This window comes from Myiozetetes cayanensis, unplaced genomic scaffold (assembly GCF_022539395.1).
Source record: "Myiozetetes cayanensis isolate MyiCay16 unplaced genomic scaffold, myiCay2020 scf3, whole genome shotgun sequence".
NCBI lineage: Eukaryota > Metazoa > Chordata > Aves > Passeriformes > Tyrannidae > Myiozetetes > Myiozetetes cayanensis.
The window spans coordinates 71,660,818-71,681,108 of NW_026087521.1; the positions used below are offsets into that span (position 1 = coordinate 71,660,818).

General features: G+C 39.1%; 1 protein-coding gene across 1 annotated transcript in view; it reads right to left on the reverse strand.

Annotated features, from left to right (window-relative positions):
- LOC126644616 (potassium voltage-gated channel subfamily KQT member 1-like) overlaps nucleotides 1–20,291 on the reverse strand; it is a 373,366-nt gene that overhangs the window by 342,525 nt on the left and 10,550 nt on the right. The window contains exons 2-5 of the mRNA XM_050324167.1: nucleotides 15,946–16,036; nucleotides 6,918–7,044; nucleotides 2,421–2,499; nucleotides 594–690 (exon numbers count right to left, since the gene is read on the reverse strand). Coding sequence (XP_050180124.1) covers nucleotides 594–690; nucleotides 2,421–2,499; nucleotides 6,918–7,044; nucleotides 15,946–16,036 — 394 coding nt within the window. The remainder of the gene's footprint in view (nucleotides 1–593; nucleotides 691–2,420; nucleotides 2,500–6,917; nucleotides 7,045–15,945; nucleotides 16,037–20,291) is intronic.

Below are 20,291 nucleotides of genomic sequence, written 5' to 3' on the forward strand. Positions count from 1 at the left end.
AGTTTTTCCCACTTAATGAACTTTTATACAAAACAATTGTTTCAAAGCTTTAACAGACACATAACTACTTATGGCCAAGTTTACCTCTGAGACTACCCCATGAAGAAAGCAACTTTTCTTGCATATTATCATAACATAGTTCATATTTATAGAATGCACTAGAAAACTCCTTATTCAGGTAGAGAAAATAGAATTATTTAAATAATTGAATTTTCCCGCTAGTATTTCTTTTTCCACACAGCAACCAAGAAGGAATACATCTTCCATGAAGACAGTGGACAACATCTGCAATATAAAAGGCAGCCCACATAGCTGCATCTAATAAATTATATTGAAGGATACCATCAAAGAGTGCAGCAGTTCATTTCCAAAAAAACAAACCAAAAGTGATGCTTATACCCCATTATGCACTGCCCTGAATAATTAAGAATAGTTTCCCATTTTAAAAACAGAAAGAAACACATGATGGACCTTTAAAGTATTTTGATTCTTGCAACAGAAAAGTTCGTTTAAACCAGACCACGATTTTGAAGCCCACAAAAGGAATTTACTAAAGTAAACAAAATGCTGGGGGATCCTTAAGGGTGGAGTACCTGACGGTGGATGAAAACAACCGATCCCAAAAGTCTCCAGGTGCCTCCCTGTCGATCCACGTGGAGCATGCGAAGTATCTGGAGGAATCGGATGCCCCTGCAAGAAAAACAGGGCATTAAATAAAAAATGCTGCTCTGTCCATCCACAGTTAACTGTGTTCACCAACGTGCTGCCACGCTAGAGAACTGTGACTCTCAGGTTTGAGGCATCTCAGTAGACTCCCTGTTTAGATTTCATTATAGTCAAGTATGTTCAGAAATACTGAACTAGGAAAACAATTATTTAACAGAAAAACAAAGAATCTCAGGGGAAAACCGCATATTTTGTGTGTTTCTGATCGTCAAACGCCTCCTTTCCAAGGAAAACCAGTGCTTCAAGCTTTCCTAACACGAGTTGGAGCAAACTGTTTTCTCTATTTGCCAAAAGCAGAATATGAATCAAACGTGGTGTCACTGAAGTCCTTGTTGTGTGAGTTACAGAAATAATCCAGTTGGAAAGAGATACAGTCCTACGTCTTTTTAGGACAATAGGTGAATCATAAACTCCATATATATATTTTCAACTGAAGAAAAATAAATGTCCATGTGGTTCCCTCCAAATATGTGAGCGCAAACAGACTTACACAATGCAACTGCTCACTGACTGCTCATGTCAGGAGGGGAGAGATCCACATGTAACTCCCCTGGACAGTTATTAGACACAGCTCTGGATGCCAGGGTCAGTTCTTGATTTTCCTGCCTTTTGGATCCAAGCTGGTCACAGCTGTGTTACTGCCCAGTGCTGACACGCATGGGATAGACTGGCAGTTTTACAAATGAAGGTTTAAAAATCATGACAAGAAAATCCAGATAGCCCCCAAACATGCACAATGCATTTCCACTAAAAAGTGAAGAGGAATTTGTTGGTGTGAAGACACCTTTTATCAGTTTGGTGACCTTGAAACTGTGAGAAGGTTTTCAGAAAAGTCCTCCCTATGCTTCTAGTTAAATTCAGAGAAATTGTTGGAATTTTCACATTCACCCTCCTCTTTTCCTGTACAAGCTGATGAATCCCATTCACCTTGCTCGTGTGAGTCTTTATTATCATGTAAGGATTCATGTTCTATGGTAAAGAGTCACCTTCAAAATGCTTTATACCTCTAGTTCCCTCCAGTGTTTGTTTACACAGCTGGAGAGTTTAGATAGTCCTGTACATTCTCACTTCCCAGTGATCAGACTGCACTGGGAATCAGAGGCCTGTGACAGAACAGGCAGCACGTCCTGCAAGCCAAGTTAGAAGGAGTGGGAAGTAACCTGCTTATCATTCTTCTCTCCTATTTACCCACTTTTCCTCCCAAAACAAGCTTGCAGTGCCTGATGCAAGCTGAACAAACACTGTAGACATCAAATGTTTCTGGATCGTGTGTAGTATGAGCTCCTTGTGCCAAACAAACCCACCAAAGCATAATTACTCTTTAAACAAAGTAATTACTCATACTCAGAAAGTACCGACTTAAGTGCTGCCTGGATTACTTCTTAAATAAACTGATGTTCTGTAATACTCTCTTGTCTCAGAAGGAGAGCTGTTTGATGTTTTACATAGGACATAACATTTAATTTTTTTTCCATTTGGCTTCAGCATTCCCACCATTTTTCACTTTACTCTTGTTCCCCAACAGTGATCAAGCACAAAAGCATACAGTCCTCCACTGTCCAGTGCTTCAACAGAATAACTTTTCCTATATTGGGAAAATCAGAAATGAATCTAATTCAAAAATTAGGAAATCAGATACACCTCTGATGGTAACATCTGTGGTACTGAAGAGCTGCATCACTAGAAGAACATACCTTATTGCAGAGGTAGCAAACACCTGTCCATTAGATCCTATGCTCAGAACAATAATTGAGGCCACTACCACAATGAGATCTGTTAAAAAAAAAAAAAAAAGTATTAATTTTTAGATCTCAGCACTGAAACACACAAAAAATATAGACTGAGGAAAAAACTTTGGAAAAAAAAGAAACTTATCTGAAATTTGGTGGGTAGTGTAAGAGTTTCACATCAAGAACCCAATGACTACAGTTTCTTCCACGGTGAATTTAATGATGGCAATTTCAAAGAGCAGCAGCTTGCCACAGAAACAACAAATGCAAAGGCATATGTACACCCTAGAAATGAATCCACATTTCGGCTCAAGGCTTTTGATTTTACAAATAAAAGTAAGGGTAATGAAATGCATAAAGTCAAGTATCATGCATACACTTGGTTTAAGAATTGTGTCAAAGCTGTAAAGCCAAGCTTTCAAAGTTTAGGGAACTGTCAGAACAAAGGTTTGCTGGGGAAAAAAAAAAATCAAAACAAACAGAGTTGTTGGTTTACTTTGTGCTACAGTCTTTATTTGTACGAAAAAATAATTGTTTCCAGAGTTCCTTATTTTTTGTTTCCACAACTGCACAGTTTACAGAGTTCCAGCACTATACAATGCAAATGATGGATTGTGTTCACGGTGCCATCATCCTTTATTTTCTCTTATCCTAGTTCAGTGACCGTGTCTGTTTCTTTTAATGACTGAACCTTACTCTAACATCATCCTGAGAAGACATTTTTCTTATTTCCTCACAGGCATTTCTGTGGTAAACCCCTTCAGAGCATCGAAATGCTTCACTTTCTAACCAGAAAGTAAAGGACAGCATTACAAATGGGCAGCAAATGTAGACAGAAAGAGGAAAAGTTTGGGTAAACTTCCCTTGCCAGCTTCAAACAGGCAGCACTTTATTCCTCAGAGCACTCAACGTTATGTAGCACTTCAAAAAAAAACCCGAAAAAACCCAAAAAAGCAGCTCCTGCTGACCTCACTCGCAGCTGTGAGAGCTCAGAACCTCCACAACCTGACTTCAAAGCCTTCCCTTGGACATCCAGAAAACGAGGCACACTTGTGCAAACCCATCCAGCTGACTGCCACGGAGTTTCCGTGCCGTGCCTGGGCAAGAGGCGGGACAGGGTCCAACCGGAGAGGCGGCAGCAGTTTCCTTCGAAAAGGTTAACTTGTTTTTTCCTCTCCCTCAAACCTCCCCCTGCCCCGTTCCCAACCGCGTGGTTGCTGCGACAAATATTGCCGAGGTTCTACAGCCAACGGCATCCCTCGCTCTCTCACTCCGATTGATTTCCAGTAGCAGTCTGGTTTTTCTGGCTGGAAAAGGTGGATTCCTCCCCAAATGACAGCGCTGGGTCAGTGTAAGGAGCGTGCAACAATAATTGTGCATTTATGAAAATGGAAATAAATAAAGGGAGGGATGAGGGTACACAAGGAGCTTCCATTTGGGGGTAATCTTAACTTCTGAATGCCCAGCTTTCCAAATTTTTCCTGCTATTCTTCATTACGTATATGTGTGAGCAGATGTTTGTAAATATCAGAATTTAGGGTGGGTTTTCCTGCCATCATGTCATAATACAGATCTTCGCTCTAATGCAGATGATGCACCTGTGTCCTCACTAAATTATAATATATCATTATATACATATCCATCCTATGACCAGCACTGAAGGAGGAGAAGACTGACTCTTAGGAAATGAGTTTCAATCAGGTAGTGAGAGTAAAACATACTTTTCATTTGTTCTTTCTACTTTTCTGAAAGTGTTCTACGTGGTAGAGATATTTCTGTTCTTTTATGCCCTCTTCTTCTCTGCTCCTATTTCTCATTTTAGTTTCCAGTCTTTAGGCTTCTCTCTCAGTTTACTGGTACAAATAGTCCTATTTTCCAGTCTAGGTCTGCAGCACAGCCTTCTGTTCTTTCACTGCCACCTTTCAATCCCATGTATTCTCAGCCCCTGCTGTTTTTTATTTCAACCTCCTGATGGTTTTTCAGCCTCTTTAAACGTTCTTCTCCCAAACCTTTACATCCCTCATCCACTCTCCTGTCATTTAACTGAGCCTGTATGTCCCAGCTCATTCCTTCTACCTCACCATTTGAGCCTGGTATTTTCCATGTGCCCTGGGCAGATTCAGGAAGAACACTATAAAACCAAAATCAACAGATTTTCCACTTCCAGCCCCAGCACTGCTGCTCCAAGAAACCTGAAATTTGAACTGTGCAGGCTCACTGCAGGTTCAGTCTCTGAGGAATATAAGAGCATTCTCTAGCAGGGCATTGGAAGCATAAACAAGCTACCAAATTTTCAGGGGCTTGTTAGTCAGTTTGGATTTTCAGTGATGAACAAAAAAGCTATTTTGCCATTAAATTTCAAGTGTCTGCTTCATAGTGTGGAAGTGACAGAAGAAACTGCCAGAATTGCCCCTCTCAGGAACAGCTCAAACATCCTGCATGAAATGTCCCTACAAGACTCAAACTGAAGCAGACACTGGCACGGAAAACATCAGCATAAAGAGCCAACTTCTGTTTAAATAACTTTCTCAACTCTAACAAGCACTGGTATTTAGAATAGCATCACACTTGTATTTATGGCAGTTCTTAAAAACCGAAGTGTCAGGAAGTTCGGCAATTTAAAAAAACAAACAAACAATAAACTGAATTCTAGTAATTTATAAACAGCAATATGTGGATATTCTTCTTGAAGTTTCTACCTACTTACATGAAGTAAGGGCTTAAATTACACAGACTATATGCACATATTTGAGTTTGATTTACATCACCTTTTTTTTTTTTTGCTGAATTTTTGTGTTCTATCAGCATTTCCTGAATTATAAAGATAACTGGAGCTTTACATACCAGATGCTGCTGGTATTTCAGAGCTGTTTACACAGCCAATTAAAGGTGCTTACAAATAAAGTTCTACTGTGCTTTACTTAAGGACAATGTGAGATGGGCACACTCTGCACACTCGAGTCCTTACACCAGTAACTTTTGTCCCCCTTACATCTTTCAAACTGCATCCTTTCAAAACCAGGAGAAACAAAAGGTAATGATAGAATTGTCTTTTCTCACATACATTTAATCATCTACAATCTGTCTGCAAAGAAGAGAAAAATTAGGCTAACTTTAGAAAATCTGCCTAAGAAATAAAAAAATTAATATTTAAAAAAATAATAAAAAAAAGGTTTACAAGGTAGGGAAGTTGCATCATTTTCCATTGCACCTAAAATGTTAAAATAATGTGTCCTATCTTAACATTTTCCTTTCCCAGCTACAGAGGTTGCATGTTAACATACTATTTTATGCAGCATAGGACTCAATAATATTTTAAAAGTTTACAAAAGAAAGTAACACTTAGGCTTGACTACTAAATCTCCTTCAAGTAAAAAGCACCAAAGGAATTTTTATTTACAATTAGAGACAGGAAGAAAGGAAAGATAATGGAAGAAATCAAAGAAATTCAAAATTGAACCTTCTAAGAATGAATCCAAATTTTAGTGTGAACAAAAACCCATAGGAAAAAAAAAAAATCTTCCTGCTGTCAAAGAAATTTCAGTGGAATTTTTCTGTTTTTAAAATACAGACTTTTGTATTAATGCAGAAGTAAAATGAATACCTAATTTTCACGTTCTGTTCCAACCTTTAATTTCTTTTTCTAGTGTTTGTACTCTATTCATGTTGATTTGAAGATCATAGGATGAGTCAGGATGATTCTTGTCCCTCAATAACCCAAAACTGAGTACAGCAGCTCCTCACATTATTCATTACTTACATCTAGATATATGATAGAATATCTTGTTTCCTGAGTTTTCCCCCTGTCCCACAGTGTCACAGATGGTTAAGGAAAAAATCAGCTCATTTTTCTCCCCTTTTACACTGTCTTTGTGCTCTGTTTAAAACTCCATGAGTTGATGTTTGACTAATGTAAAATTTGCAGCTCTGTATAATATGGACTCCGTGATTTTACGGTCTATTATAATTTTGTCCAAACACCATCACTTTTTTATTAATCCCTCGCTCTTCCACAGGTTCTATTGATCACCTCTCCTAAACTCTCTCCTGCTCCAGAAATGCCACTTAACAACGGTCCCTCAAACCACCTAAAATTGTTTAACTTTACTACTACCCAATAAAATTGTTCTACTTTTCCCATTTCCACGTTTTTCTCAATTTACACTCACCTTTGTGCTTGCTTTCTACAGGAGACCTAAAGGAGGCTTTTGTGTCCAAAATCTTACCAATTTTCTCCCATCAAACAAATAGATTCAGTCATTTCTTCACTTACATTTTGCCTTTCTAAGGCTGAGCTCTGCCCGTGTCTCACGGCCCTATTTTAAATGTTCTAGCAAACCAAAAGGAGAAATAATTGCACAGGTTCACAGAGCAGATAAATGCTGGAGGAACAGACACAGCTCTGGCATCTTTCAAAAAAAAAAAAAAAGGGGGGGGAGGAAAAAAGAGTTTCAATCTTACCGATGATCGATATGGGCTTGCGGGCAAAGCGGATCCTTCCCTGGAAGCCGACGTATTTACTCCTGCAGCCTGCAGACCACAGCCGGACCAGATACTCAGCCCCAAAGAACACAACCAGCACTATTTCCTATCACAATTAAAAGGACAAGATATCAGTTGGGTTTTTTTTTTTCTTTTTCATTAGAAATCAAGATTACAGTTTGCACATCTAATTTATTCTTACGACTGACACAAATAACTTTGTTGAGAGGAATGGTGCAATAAAAAGGATTGTGCCTAAGCTGTCTCATTTTTATGTGCATATGCCAGCTAGTACGTAAAAGGGAGATATAATTTGTTCCTGACTGTGATTTGCATGAGCAAATGGATGGTTTCATTCCATCACAATTTTCTTCTTCTTTTGTTTCTTTCGAAAACTTAAAATTTTTAAAAGAAAGAACGGAGGGAACCTGCACAGCATATCACTCCTAAAACTAACAAGTATATGAAACACTTCTAGGTCATGAAAAAGAATTTATGAACATAAAACCCAAAAAGTGTAATTTCAGTGTTTGTTGGGACTGGGTGCAAGCTGTGGGCTCCTGGTGGGCCTCTTTGCTCCTGAGAACCTGAACTTCCCCCAGGATGGAATCCCACCCTATCCTCCTTAACCTGGAGTGCTCTGCTGTGGATCTGGGTGCTGCCAGAGCATGTAAAACACAGCATGGAAAACACATAAATGACCTATATTTCTAGTATTGTTTCCCTCTACAGCACTGCATTGTAAAGCACTTGTGCACAACCAAGAATAAGATACTTGAAATCCTTCTAAAGAAAGCAGATTAGTAAAGATCACCACCTGGACAGATTTGTTGAGATCTTTGCTCCTTCCTTCCTTCCTTCCTTGTTTTCCTCCACCATTTCAATATGCTAGCACAGCCAAAATACAACTTCTAGGCTTTGTTCCAACCCAAACTGCATCCAGTAACTCAGAGCCACCAAACACCTACTACATAATTTACAGCTTCGGAAAATATTTGTATTTTAACTTAAACAAGCGTGTAATCTGCACCTGGGGAATTCTGAAGCACCCAAAGAGTGAACACACTTAAATCACAATTTTCACTGAATAACAACACCAACATGTCTTTAAAGCTGACATTCTGGATGGTTGAAAAGAGACCAAAATATTTCAAAGCTGAAAAACAGATAAGAAAAACTCCAAACTAATACGTAAAAACTTCATGTCAGTTCAGATTTTTAACAAAGTTAGGTTCATGTTTCTGTATTCACTTCTGCCTCCTTGTTTTGCCTGGAATGAGAACCAAGAAAACATGCACAGTTTTCCTCTGCTTTCATGGTACTTTCAGCCTGACTAAACCAAGGACTGGTATAAAGTTAAGAAAGTTTACAGCACAGTTTCCAGGCCGAAGCACAAGGAAATACACAACAAATCAACTCCCCAAGTATGATTTTTTTTTTAATTAATGTATTATCTTGAGCACCCAGAAATAATCCTTCTAGGTTTGTGTTCGGTCTGAAATCTGAATGCAAATATTTATTCAAGCATAATAGTCAGAGCAAACCCCAAGAACAGTCTGCAAAGGAAAACAATTCTTACATTTCTGGAGTCTTGCAAAATGCTCTCCCACTTATTAAACTGTGTTTTCTAGCAGATTCCTGGTATCATCACTGAGTAGAATTTGTTTTGAAGTCACTTATCAGGGATCTCTTATTTCCATCAAAGGAAGCAGGACATTTTATGGCAGTGGAAGAATCATTTTTACAGATCTGCATTTTGGAATTCCTGAGCCAGGTAAAAAAATGTGTGGAAAGGAGACAAGCAGGTAAGTGCTGAGGAAGCAAAGACTTTTTAGACTTAGGTTATTCCTTGATGATCTTTGGAGGGTACTTTTAAAAGCTGAAATTAAAACTGCATCTGGCCTAAGGGTATTTTAGTCTCAAGGCAAATGTCAGAACCTACGATTTAATTTCATCTGCCAACAGGGGCCCATCTTGATCGTGTCCAGGAAACCCTAGTGAAGTAAATGAAGTTACACAGTTAATGGAAGGAAAAAGAAATTGTTGACCAGAAGGAGGAAAAGGAGGAATTTGCATCTTCCAGAAATTTGAAATGAATTACTGATCTCAGTTCATTTTGTCCCGGACAGGTGTCCACATACCCAAGCCACAGCCATTAACACTTTTGTTGGCAGCCTCAGACAGGCCAAAGATCAAAAAAAGCATGGAAACTGGACAAACATCATAGCTCTATAGGTGGGCCCTGAAAAAAAAAAAAACCCAGGGAGATTATGAAACTTCCACTCTTGTTTTGTGTGCTCCTGATGGAGACATCCATTTCCAGGGCTGTCAAGGCTGATCGAGCTTCACCTCACTAAACTCACCTTTTTAAAAAAGCCCTAACCTGCCTCTTTTTCCTCTTCTACACATAAACACTTTTCAGAACCTTAAATTTATTGCCTCATATTTACCTTCTGGTAAAGAAAAAAACCAAAAAAAACCCAGCAGTTTTCTGGAAAATCAGAAAAAAAGCACTTAATCTCACTGGAATGGCAATAAATGATGGTTGAGGACTTGTGGACAAAATATGAACCAGATTAAAATCTGCAAAAAAACCCTCTGCAAATTAAATTTTACATCCATCTGTATGTTTGAGATCTTCCTCCAGCTTTCTGAAATTTTCCAGAACCCTTGCTTTCGAAATGGGATTAGACTCACAAGGATCCCACAAAACCTTTTCATTCAGGCTCTCAGCGTTATTTTCCCTCTTCTCCTGGAAATGGTCAAGGAAGAAACACATGATGAAAGATTCTCAGCAGATTTTATAAACCTGGAAAGCCATCTGGCATCAACACAAAGGCAGGGATGAACTCCTCTAATGAAACCGAAACCAAACATTAGGACCAGACCATGACCTCAGAAAAATAAGAGGCACGCCAGATTTGATCAAAACAGAGCTCATAAATACCCTTGGCTGCTCTACCTTGCAATCAGCTTTGAGTGTCAGCCTTCCATTTTTCTCAGACCCTTGTCTGAGCTCCTGTGAGGAGAGGAAGGGTAGCAAAAGCTGGGTATCCTTTGAGCAGAACAGCTGCCATAAACTGTCAGAACATTTGACATGACCACCTGGATGACCCTGAGTCATCAGCAGCATTCCATTATTCTGTGCTTCTCCCTCTTGCCTGGAAAAAAGACCCAAAGCACACACCTATATAATATTCTTTGCCCAGTCAGGTGGAAGCCTTTAAATTATGATTAATTTTTTTTTATTATTATTATTTTCCTTAAGTCTAGTCACTGCATTAGTCTCCCCTCTGCCCAAATTAATCATCAAATAATACATAAAAGTGTTTATGCTATTCTTGGTATAACTCCATTTTATTACTTTGATGAAAAATGTGAAAAAAAAAAACCCACTAAACTTAAAGGAAAATAGGTATGCAAACAACTTCCATCCGTATCTAATTCAATCAGCCAAATAAGAAACTCTTGTGGAAAAGTCCCCAAGAATGGCATTGATGACCAATTGAAAATAAATAAATAAATAAAAATGCTCACATTAGCACAAAAAAAAATCAACATTTTTATACAGGGGCGTGTGCAGATGGAACACACAGCCTGGAATTTACAATATCTGCCAGTCCGGGTCTGGATAGCTGCACTGGAGGAGCGGGAGGAGGGAAGTTCGGCAGGAGCGATTAAAGTGCACACATGAAAAAGGACGGGTATTTTCTCAGCTGCAGCTGGGTTTTAGGTGGAGAGCACACACACAAGGCTCTCTTCACTTTTTTTCTTTTTTTTTTTTTTTTTATTGGAATATTTAGGTGCTGGGGTAAAAGGAGGAAGTGGGATGGCTAAATGAACAGTGTGTGTGCTCACGGAGATTCAGTCGGGGAATGGCAGCTCCAAACAATGAAGCCTCAGAAGCAGGGCATAAAGGTTTAATAGTCCAAATGTTTGCACACGTGTACTCGTGTCCAAAATTTCATCTGATAACCTGCCTTCGAGGTTTCCCAGCTCTTAGAGCTGAAAATGTCAGTTTAGTGACCTGTTTAGCTTAATAGCTACTCAAACACTACAAAAAGCTACTGATGCTGAATATATTTATTTCTTACCATCATGCTTGCTCTCACAAAGATGACAGGCATCACATGTGAAAATATAATATCCAGTATGTAGAAGAAAAAAGACCAAATGCTGCTAAGTGTCCTACAGTATCATCAGTTTACTCAGACTTACATCTTTTAGGTTAAACCAGTGCACTGAAGTTTTAGAAGTCTGTTGTTTGGATACAATTGGACTTCTTTAACATTTCTTTAAAAAATGTTTCCATGCACACCTGATAAATGTGCTGAATTTGCTGACTTCATAAAGGGACTATCCTTATCTTTCAGTTTATCAGCATTTGCTGTTTCCTGTATGGAATGAAGCTGTACACCAGTGAGGGAAGCACATGGGACAACTACCACTCAAATGAGCTGGGAGAGTCACAGAGAAGGTTTTTTTTAATTATTATTTCTATTTAAGCAGGCAACAATTTTTCTACAAAGAAAATTAACTACTGCATCAGCTATTTTTGAGCAGGACTTTTTTCTCAGTTACCTAATTCTGAAAGATCCCACTAAGGCAAAGATGATCAAATAGTGAATCCATAAGATTCAGTAAATAGTGAAGGGACCATCTCTGGTAGGAGTGGAAGGGTTTAGCTTTGCTCCTGGAGTGGATCTATCCAATGTGAACGTGGACTTCAGAACTGTAAATAATTATTTCCATGTTTCTTAACCTTCTGATGTGGGAGGGTGTCAAAACTTCGAGGAGAGGAATTGAAAAAATCCCGCATGTACCTCTCCACCTTCCTCTCACTCCCAAGAAAGAAATGTTTTTTTAGTCTCTTGGGCCACATTCTGAAACCACTTTGCACAGAGGAACTCTACACAGAGCCAAAGTGAATAGAATTTGACTGAGGGCATTATGAGTTGGCCCTTTGTTAATGTCTCATACCTGCTGCACAGTGATTTCCATTTTAGACAGGTCAAAAGCACACAGCAATCACCCAACACAACACGTTCTGCAGTGCATTGGGGCAACCTACAGGGTAATATAACCCACCAGAATAACTGGTTTATAATTCACATGGAGAAGCTTGATGGTTACATTTGATTCTAGAAAGACAGTGGCAACTGAGCAACATCACTTTGCAGACAACTTAAGCTTTATGCAATGTTTAAAAGTACTGTGGATTCATTTTTGTTTGGTTAATATGCCTAATGCATGAAGCAATATCCCATACCCATTTTAGTAATATAACATTCCTGATTTGTTTTTTCATCTTCCCACAGACCAACAAGAAGTTCAGGAAGGAACAGGGATTCTCCTCCTTCTTTTGTCTCTCACAGGTTTAGAGGAATAAAAGAAAAGAGTGAAAGCCTTTGAGTCATGTGCTTATTTTAATTCTACATTAACACAGTCTGACTCTTCCACTGTTTACGAGAATCAGTGCATTTTTCTACTGTGGCAGTTTACCTGTCAGTGCCTTTAAGGGACCAGACACCTCATTAACACCTGCTTTTATACAGGCAATACACACTGCACTAATATCACAAAACACCACTAAATATTATAGGACCTACTCTACATGCCATAACCTGTAAAATACCCATTATCAGCAGGAAGAAATGATGTGGTGAGGCCAGCAGGGGTACCTGTGAACTCCATGTATTAGACTATCAACTTTATCAGACTTTCACTTTATTAAACAGTCCTGGAGATGGCCCTCAGTGTTAATGTGGCAAAGGCCAGATTTAGAATTTACAAATTAGCACAGAGGCAAGAAATAGATGAAAATTCCATTACTTTCTAACACTGACCACTTTGATGAGATGGAGAAAATGCCCTCAAACCTATTAGAACATGCACTTCAACACAAATCACAGAGATGACTCAGTGAAGCTTGTGGCAGCCTTGTTCCTGCTCTGCAAGAGGTTGAAGGCAGAGTCTTTGCAGGGGTATTTTGTACCCTCTGGTGCAGCAGTGCTATGAACTACAAGTGTTTATGTCTTTGGAAGATGTGATGCTGCTTTTCCCAGCAAAGAAACATGGCAAAGGAAAGCAGATGCGTGGAGTCTGTCTCCAAGAGGAGGAGGTACCACCACAGGACCTGACTCATCCAGAAAAACCACTGGAATCCAGGATCCAGCCCCGCTGAAACAGGAAAGGGGATGGCAGCTGGAACACTACGAATATCCACCTCGTTTGTGGCTCTGCCTCTGGGACTGCACATGCCCTTTCAAGTCTGACTCAATAAGCCTGAAAAAAACTGCAGTAGGAAATCACCCATCAGGAGAACACGAGCAGAATATGGTGACCCCTGGCGAAAGAAAAGACTCAGAAGCACTTTAACTGTTTTAATAAATAACAGTTTTGTAAGAAAGTCTTCCTTTTTTTTTTTCTTTTTTCCGTGAAAACAGACCACTGTCAGAGATGCAACTGGAATAACTAAGCATTCGGTCCAATCCAGGATCTCAATTCCTACACAGTTTTGCCATCATCACTTAATATGCTTAATAATTATCACTGAAAATGCTGCACTGATTTCACATTTGGATTATGTGCTCTGACTTGGAAAGCATGTTGAGACAAACAATATTTAGTCCCTCCTTCCTTCCAGCTGCAATGACCACAACATTATACATATCTCGTGGCATACAATTAAAATCAAATTAATGAAGTTGAATCAACATGATTTATAGCAAAACCAATCTGTTTTCTCAAAGTCAAGAACACTCTTGATATTCTTAAAATGAGAAGTGATTAACATCATGATATTAAACCAGAGAAAACTTTTCACCTATAAAACTTTCATTATACAAATTGTTTGTTGTGGTCTGTTACTCACATTGTGTAAAAACAAAATGTTTATGATAAAAGTAATATTTTTTTCTTGCTTTTAGAACAGCACAATCAGTGAAATTAGTCCCACAGCTAAGAAGCTCTCTTCTTGTAAGCTTTTATTTACAATAAAAATAAAAATCTGTCTTTTGCAAACTACCATGGTGACCTCTCCTGGTAGAAAAATATATAACCTCTAACTATAGAAAACTTAATCAGATTAATCCTCAAAGGAAGAAATACATCTGGCCCACTTGATAGTTTAGTTTTATATCCTTAAAGATTTAGATGCCATTTACAGATCAAAACTGACACATGAACTAGTAGATATCAAGAAAACATTTACAGCCTCCTGCTGTATAAGCAAAAGGCCAATCAAGAGGCTTTGGCAACTTTTTAAAAATAATTTTTCAATAGAATTATAGAATCAGATAAAATTATCACTGTATCTATTAGGGAATTAAAACTTGCAATAAAAAGGAAGGATAAAATGTTTCCTAAAAGTGACATAAAGAAGGAGGGATGAAAAAATAATAGATGGACATAAGCATACTTTGCTGAAAACATAGTATTTCTGGTCTAATTTTTTTTTTTTAAATTAAAAAAATCATTTCCATGGAAACTTGAAGTCAAAATACTCCTAAACATGTTTAGCTCCTGTGGGGGAGGTGATTTTCCCCCTCTTCTTGGAGCATCAGTCATAGAACAAGGAGTGTAAAAGGAAGACTTACATGCAAGTTACAGATATTAAAAGCCAAAATGAGCAGTTAAGCAAGTCAAATTTTTATACTGGAAGACATCATAAGCAATCAGCAAGAGTTTGATTGATCAGCTCAACTCACTGGGAAAATTTCAACGAGTGAAAGCAAAAGGAAATGAAATGGTTACATCTCTGGGAGATATGGTCAGTGGAAATAGAGCTGATCTATGATAGGGATCCAGGGTAATGTTAAAAGTGCATATATTTGTTTTAAGAACAAGTAGATAAAAAACAACTCTAGTACTTAAAGACTACTTTTTCCTTTTAAAATTATTTATTACCAAACTATCTGTAAATTTATCAGTGAAGAGTTGAAGTATGAAATTACTTCAAGCAGGCAGGGTTTCTAGTTAATCCTTCATTTCTCAGAATGTGCATTTTGACAGTATTTCATGTCACGAAAAGAAAACCAGCAAGCAACAGGTAAAGACAAAAAGACTGCTAATTAGCATAATTTTTTCCCTGTGTTTTATGAGAAGTAGTAATCCATTTTTCAAAAGGAATTTTAAACCCAGTTCCAAAATTCTGATGCTCATATAGGCCTGTTGGGAAAAGGCTTCACCACACAGTACACAAGAAGGCAAGAAATTCACATTTTCTCCACTCCTCTCAAATTGTTATTCTTAGAAGACAGCAGGTTACCCACCCTCTGATAGTCAGGCATGGCATGATAATTTGTGAGACTCAAAGTCAGAGTACTGCACTTTGTTTGACACTGAGTGTGGCTTAAAGGCCAAGCAGCATTTGTTACAGGATTAACATTAATCAAAATCTCAAAATCACCCAGGGATCCTCACGATGGCACAGTCAGCTGCACCCAAAACTGCAGATGCTAATGTAGTCTAAGCCATAGAAAACAAATACGTAACTGTTCTTTATTTTGAAAGCAGACAGAAAACCAATTTCCAAAACACATTAAAAGTCACCATTTAGAGGGAAAAAAACCCAAAACAAACCAAAACAAAACAAAAAAAAAAAACCAAACAAAAACAACCAAACAAAACTAAAAAGCACGGCTCTGGGACAATTTTTTACCATAAGACTTGGAAAATATACGTTTTAAAAATCCACTCCTACAGAATACACTGTTCTATGTTGCATAAGACTGATGAACACCAATTGTCTCCTGTAACAGCTACACCTTAGGAAAAACAAGTGTATAAAAGCTGCTAATCTAAAAAGTATCCTCATAGTTTAAAGATTTAGAAAATCATCATCCCCATTAAACTATGAACTTCCTTTAATGAAATCAGGCACTATTTAAGATGTCCTGGTAACATCCTTTGCATGAGGATTTTTAGCAGCTGCCCCCCTTGCTCACCTAAAGCAAACTAGATTTAGTCACACTGATTAGTCTTTCCCAAAAAAAAGTTCACTTACCATCCAGAAAAGGGTTCCAGTGGCAAATTCAGAATAATGCTCTATAGTAGACAGTACACTGAATATTAAACATATCAGCACCAAGAGAAATCTGCAGAAAGAAAACAGCGTTTAGTGACATGTCAGGTTGAGCTGTAAATCTAGATCTCGTTTTATGTCGCATTCACACACCTTTTTTCATCACAAGTACTTTGTGTTTAATCAGTTAATTCTTCCTAGTCGAGTCAGTATCATTTTGCATTCATTAACTTTTAAGAAACCTGTTTACATTAAAAAACGTTTACACACAAAGGAGTGTACAAATGGGTATAGCACAGAATCCTAGAACCACTGAGGTTGGAAAAGGCCTCTAAAGATCATCAAGTCCAAACATCAACCTAACACTTCTGTGTCCACCAGGTGCCACATCTACATGTTGTTTGAGCACTTTCAAGGATGGGGATCCCACCACTTCCCTGGGCAGCCTGTTCCAGTTATTTACTCACAGATGCACTTTGTATGTTTATATCTATAATATAGAGAGAGAGGGACAGAGCTACCAGCAGAGATACAGATTTAGCTGCCAGAACTGGGACAGGGATGTCACCTGGATGACAGATATTACTCTCCCTCCTCTTGCATCAGATGCTGTTCAGGGATGATAACACCCCCAGCAGAAGCCTTGTACACTCAATAGAAACCATCATCACCTCACCTGAGTTTTCTTCCCCTCCACCTCTAGCTGCTTTCTCCATTTCTCTCCACCACACAGCTCAGTTTCTTAAGGGTTCTCTCCCTGCATAGGCTTCTGACATCTATTTGCACTTTAAAAAATTCTCTACCAATTATTTACTGTTACAGTGAAATTACTGTGGAGTTACTGAAGAATTAGTTGAAGTACTCACACTTTATTGATACTTCTTACTGATTTCTTAATTAATGACAAATATCAAGAGCTGAAATGTCTTTAGAAAAAAATAAGGCTGAACGAGGAAAGAGATCCAGGTAACACAACTTAGTGAAATTCTTTTAGCACAGGATGGATCTCAGCCATGTTCCCAAGATTTCCAAAAAAAAAAAAAAAACTAGAGCAAAGTGTTCAGGACAGGCCCTAGCCAGTCTTTGTCAAATGAAAAACAGTAAGTCAATAAGGAGTTTACAGCATAAGGGTGTTGCCAGCATCCAACACCAGAATAGGGATGGGAATATGCAAAACTTTAGCTTTCCTTAACACAGTAGCACTGTTTTCCATGTAAGGAAAATGCAGATATAAAAGCAAGGTAAAGCAGGGTCATAAGAGTCCCTTTTTTTTTTTTTTTTTTTTAAAAATGGAACATAGAAACCCCTCTGGTCCCTGAAATCAGCATATCAAAACAACTCAAGCATAAATGTACCGAGCACTTCTTGAATCTAGTCAGTCTGTTGCTTCTCATCTTTTTGTATGCAATTTTTGTTCTATTCCTGCCATGATTGCAGCTTTTATTTCTAGGCAAAATGCACTTATAAAGGTATGGTAACTTCCTCCCAGTACAGCCCTTTCATTTCTTCCAGATCCCTGCCATTTCAATCACCTCCTTTCAAAATACCTTTGTCTTCTTTTACTGCCCTCACCAGTAATAAGTAAAAATTTATTAGGGGTTATTCCCATTCTAAATGTTGTCTATCAAGACACCTTTTCCATTCTAAGACAGGCAAAGAGAAGAACTGCATATCCTTATACCCTGCAGCTATTATCACCACATCTTCAACCATATTTCCTATTAGGCCTCAGGAAAAGTCACAAAATTTATAAAAGTTAAAAAAAAAAAAAAAAAAAAGAGGTTTACAAAAAATTTGAGGGAAAAAAGTGGCAAAGTGCCAAGATGTAGGTGCATAAGGATGTGTAAGGGAGGACAACTGGTGGCACTTTTTTTCTTAAGGGACCCAGAACTGTCCAAATGCTGCTAATACAGCCTGCAGGTCTTGTAACTTCTCGTTAATTGTTGCTTCTCTCCTGTTTTTATATGTTGAGACACTCTTTCCATTTCCAAAACATTCGAAAGACCCTTTAAATTCACTTATTTTACGGCACTCCATCTTCTGGCCAGTGAGTGTCACTCGTTCCCAACAAATAACGAAGGCAGATCACAGGAGCTGAGTACAGATCGAGTTGCAGTGGGGACAAAGTCAAAGTCAATCACAGATCAATCACAGATTAATCAAGAACAGCAACAGAAGAACCAAACCAAGCCAAACAAAGCCACACAAGAAACAAACAAACAAATAAACTGTGTGGAACTAGAGGCATACGCTGCAGATACTGATCTGCTGCACAGCTCAGCAGCAAACTGCAGTGGCAGCACTCCTGCATGTAGTTTGGCACTGGAGGAAAATGTGTTTTATTAAAGAAAAAAGTTCTCTTTTTGAGTCCACCTTGGCTGAAGGATAGGGCCATTAAGTGCCCTCAGTGGTAAATCCTAAAACAATCCCAGTGATTTTTCACTTTTATATGATGAGAAGACCATATATGTTTTCCAGCTAGGCGAATTCTGTGGAGAGAAAAATCGTGTTAATAGACACTAAAACTGCTAATAATTACTCAGAAAAGGCGCTGTGGGCTCTGATCTCATTCTGTCCCAGTCCCACAGCATTTGATCGAGCTGGAATAAAGCCAGTGCATGAACACTGCCATGTCTTGGAGCAACGTGTGCCCAGGGAGCAGTTCAGGAAACCTGCAGTCCAACAGCTGTGCAGTCGGGTCACCTGTTAAACAAGATCATCTGCATTTTATTCTTTCCATGATTAACATGAATTAAAAAAAAATATTTGTTTGGCTGGCATATACAGCATTACCCATTGCACAGAAGATCCAAAATACAGAAACAAGGATTTTTTTCTACTGCATATATCTGCAGTAAAAAGCTGTCTCTCCAATGCTACAAACAGACAAACCAACACCCTCAGTTCCACTGTGCAGGAATGCACTTAAACATGACAATCTTCTGTTGGCTTCCTCCAAAAGAACTTTACCATCCCTTTTGAGTCCTAGGAGACAGGGCAAGAAGTGCTTTCAACCAAGGCCTTCCCAATACCAAGGGCTCTTTTTTTGATAACAACTCCACAGAATGCTGGAAACCTCCCCCACTGGTGATGCTTTACATTTTAAAACATATCAAGCCTTCCTTTTGGCCATGGAACCCCAAACATGAGGTTCAGGAGTGAGAGGGAATGGCAGGAACCTAATTACCCCTCCTCACAACTAACATGAAAGTAGACATTCCCATCTGCCACGTGAAGTGTTGAAGTATCTGTGTTATGACAAAAGTGCTGGAGACAAAGGTCAAGTCCTCCCTGCACCCTAAGTAAATCCACTCCCACAGAAACAAACACTCCCTTAGCACCTTTCTCCCTCATAGAGTGGAAGATCATTTCTTTCTCCCTCTGATGTCTTTAAACCACGCTGCCTCCTTAGCTCTTTCAAGGCTGCAGTCTCTGTAGCTGAGCCACGCACCAGAATGCAGGTTGGTTTTGACAAGCCTGACCTCAAAGTTAAACAGCCTCATTAATTGCCAGCTGATCTGCAGAATCCAACAAGATACAGCTCTCCTGCCTCTCAGGCAACCAGAAAACCTCCTGGTGGATTGCTCCCAACAGCCTCTGGAACGCTAAACATAGCTCTATCCAGTGACCTTTTCAAACATACCGGTGGAAAAAACCTTGGGTGAGGGCCAAACTCCCCCTAAAAAGAGCAGAACAATAGCTGAGCACGTGGTAACAACATGCAAACCTTCAGCAAGGCTCACCAGTGAATCACAGAATATGCCAAGCTGGAAGGGACCCACGAGGATCAGCAGCGTGAAGGTCTCACTTCAGGTTTTGGTTTGAGAAACAAGCTGTCCCTCCTAAACCCAGCAGCAAAGTCTGCCAGTGGTAACCTGTCAACAAACACATCCTGGCTCTCCCCAGATATTTCTGATCAGATTTCTGGGATACCTACAGATGGGGGTGTGTTTAGCACTGTTGGTTTGGGGTGAAAGTATTTAAAGGTTGTCCTCGTCACGCGGCGATTTCCCCTTCCCCAGCAGCCGCCAGTCTGGCTGTCCCATTTCCCCCCTGTTATCCACACCCTCCCTGGCAAAGGGCACTTCTCTGTGCTGCCAGGGTGTGAAAACAGGCTGTGGTTGTTTATTTGCTTGCAAGTGGTTATTTACACCAACAGGGAACAGTGTCTCCTGTTGGCAGCTGTTCAGTTCCTAAAGGGAAGAAGCTGATAAGGCAGAGACATAAATAATTACCAACCAGTAGAGCTGAACTACTCTTTCTACCTTCTTATGGAGGTGCCACTTTCCAGTGTTTCATCCTCTTTGAGTCTTTCTGTGATTCTTGAG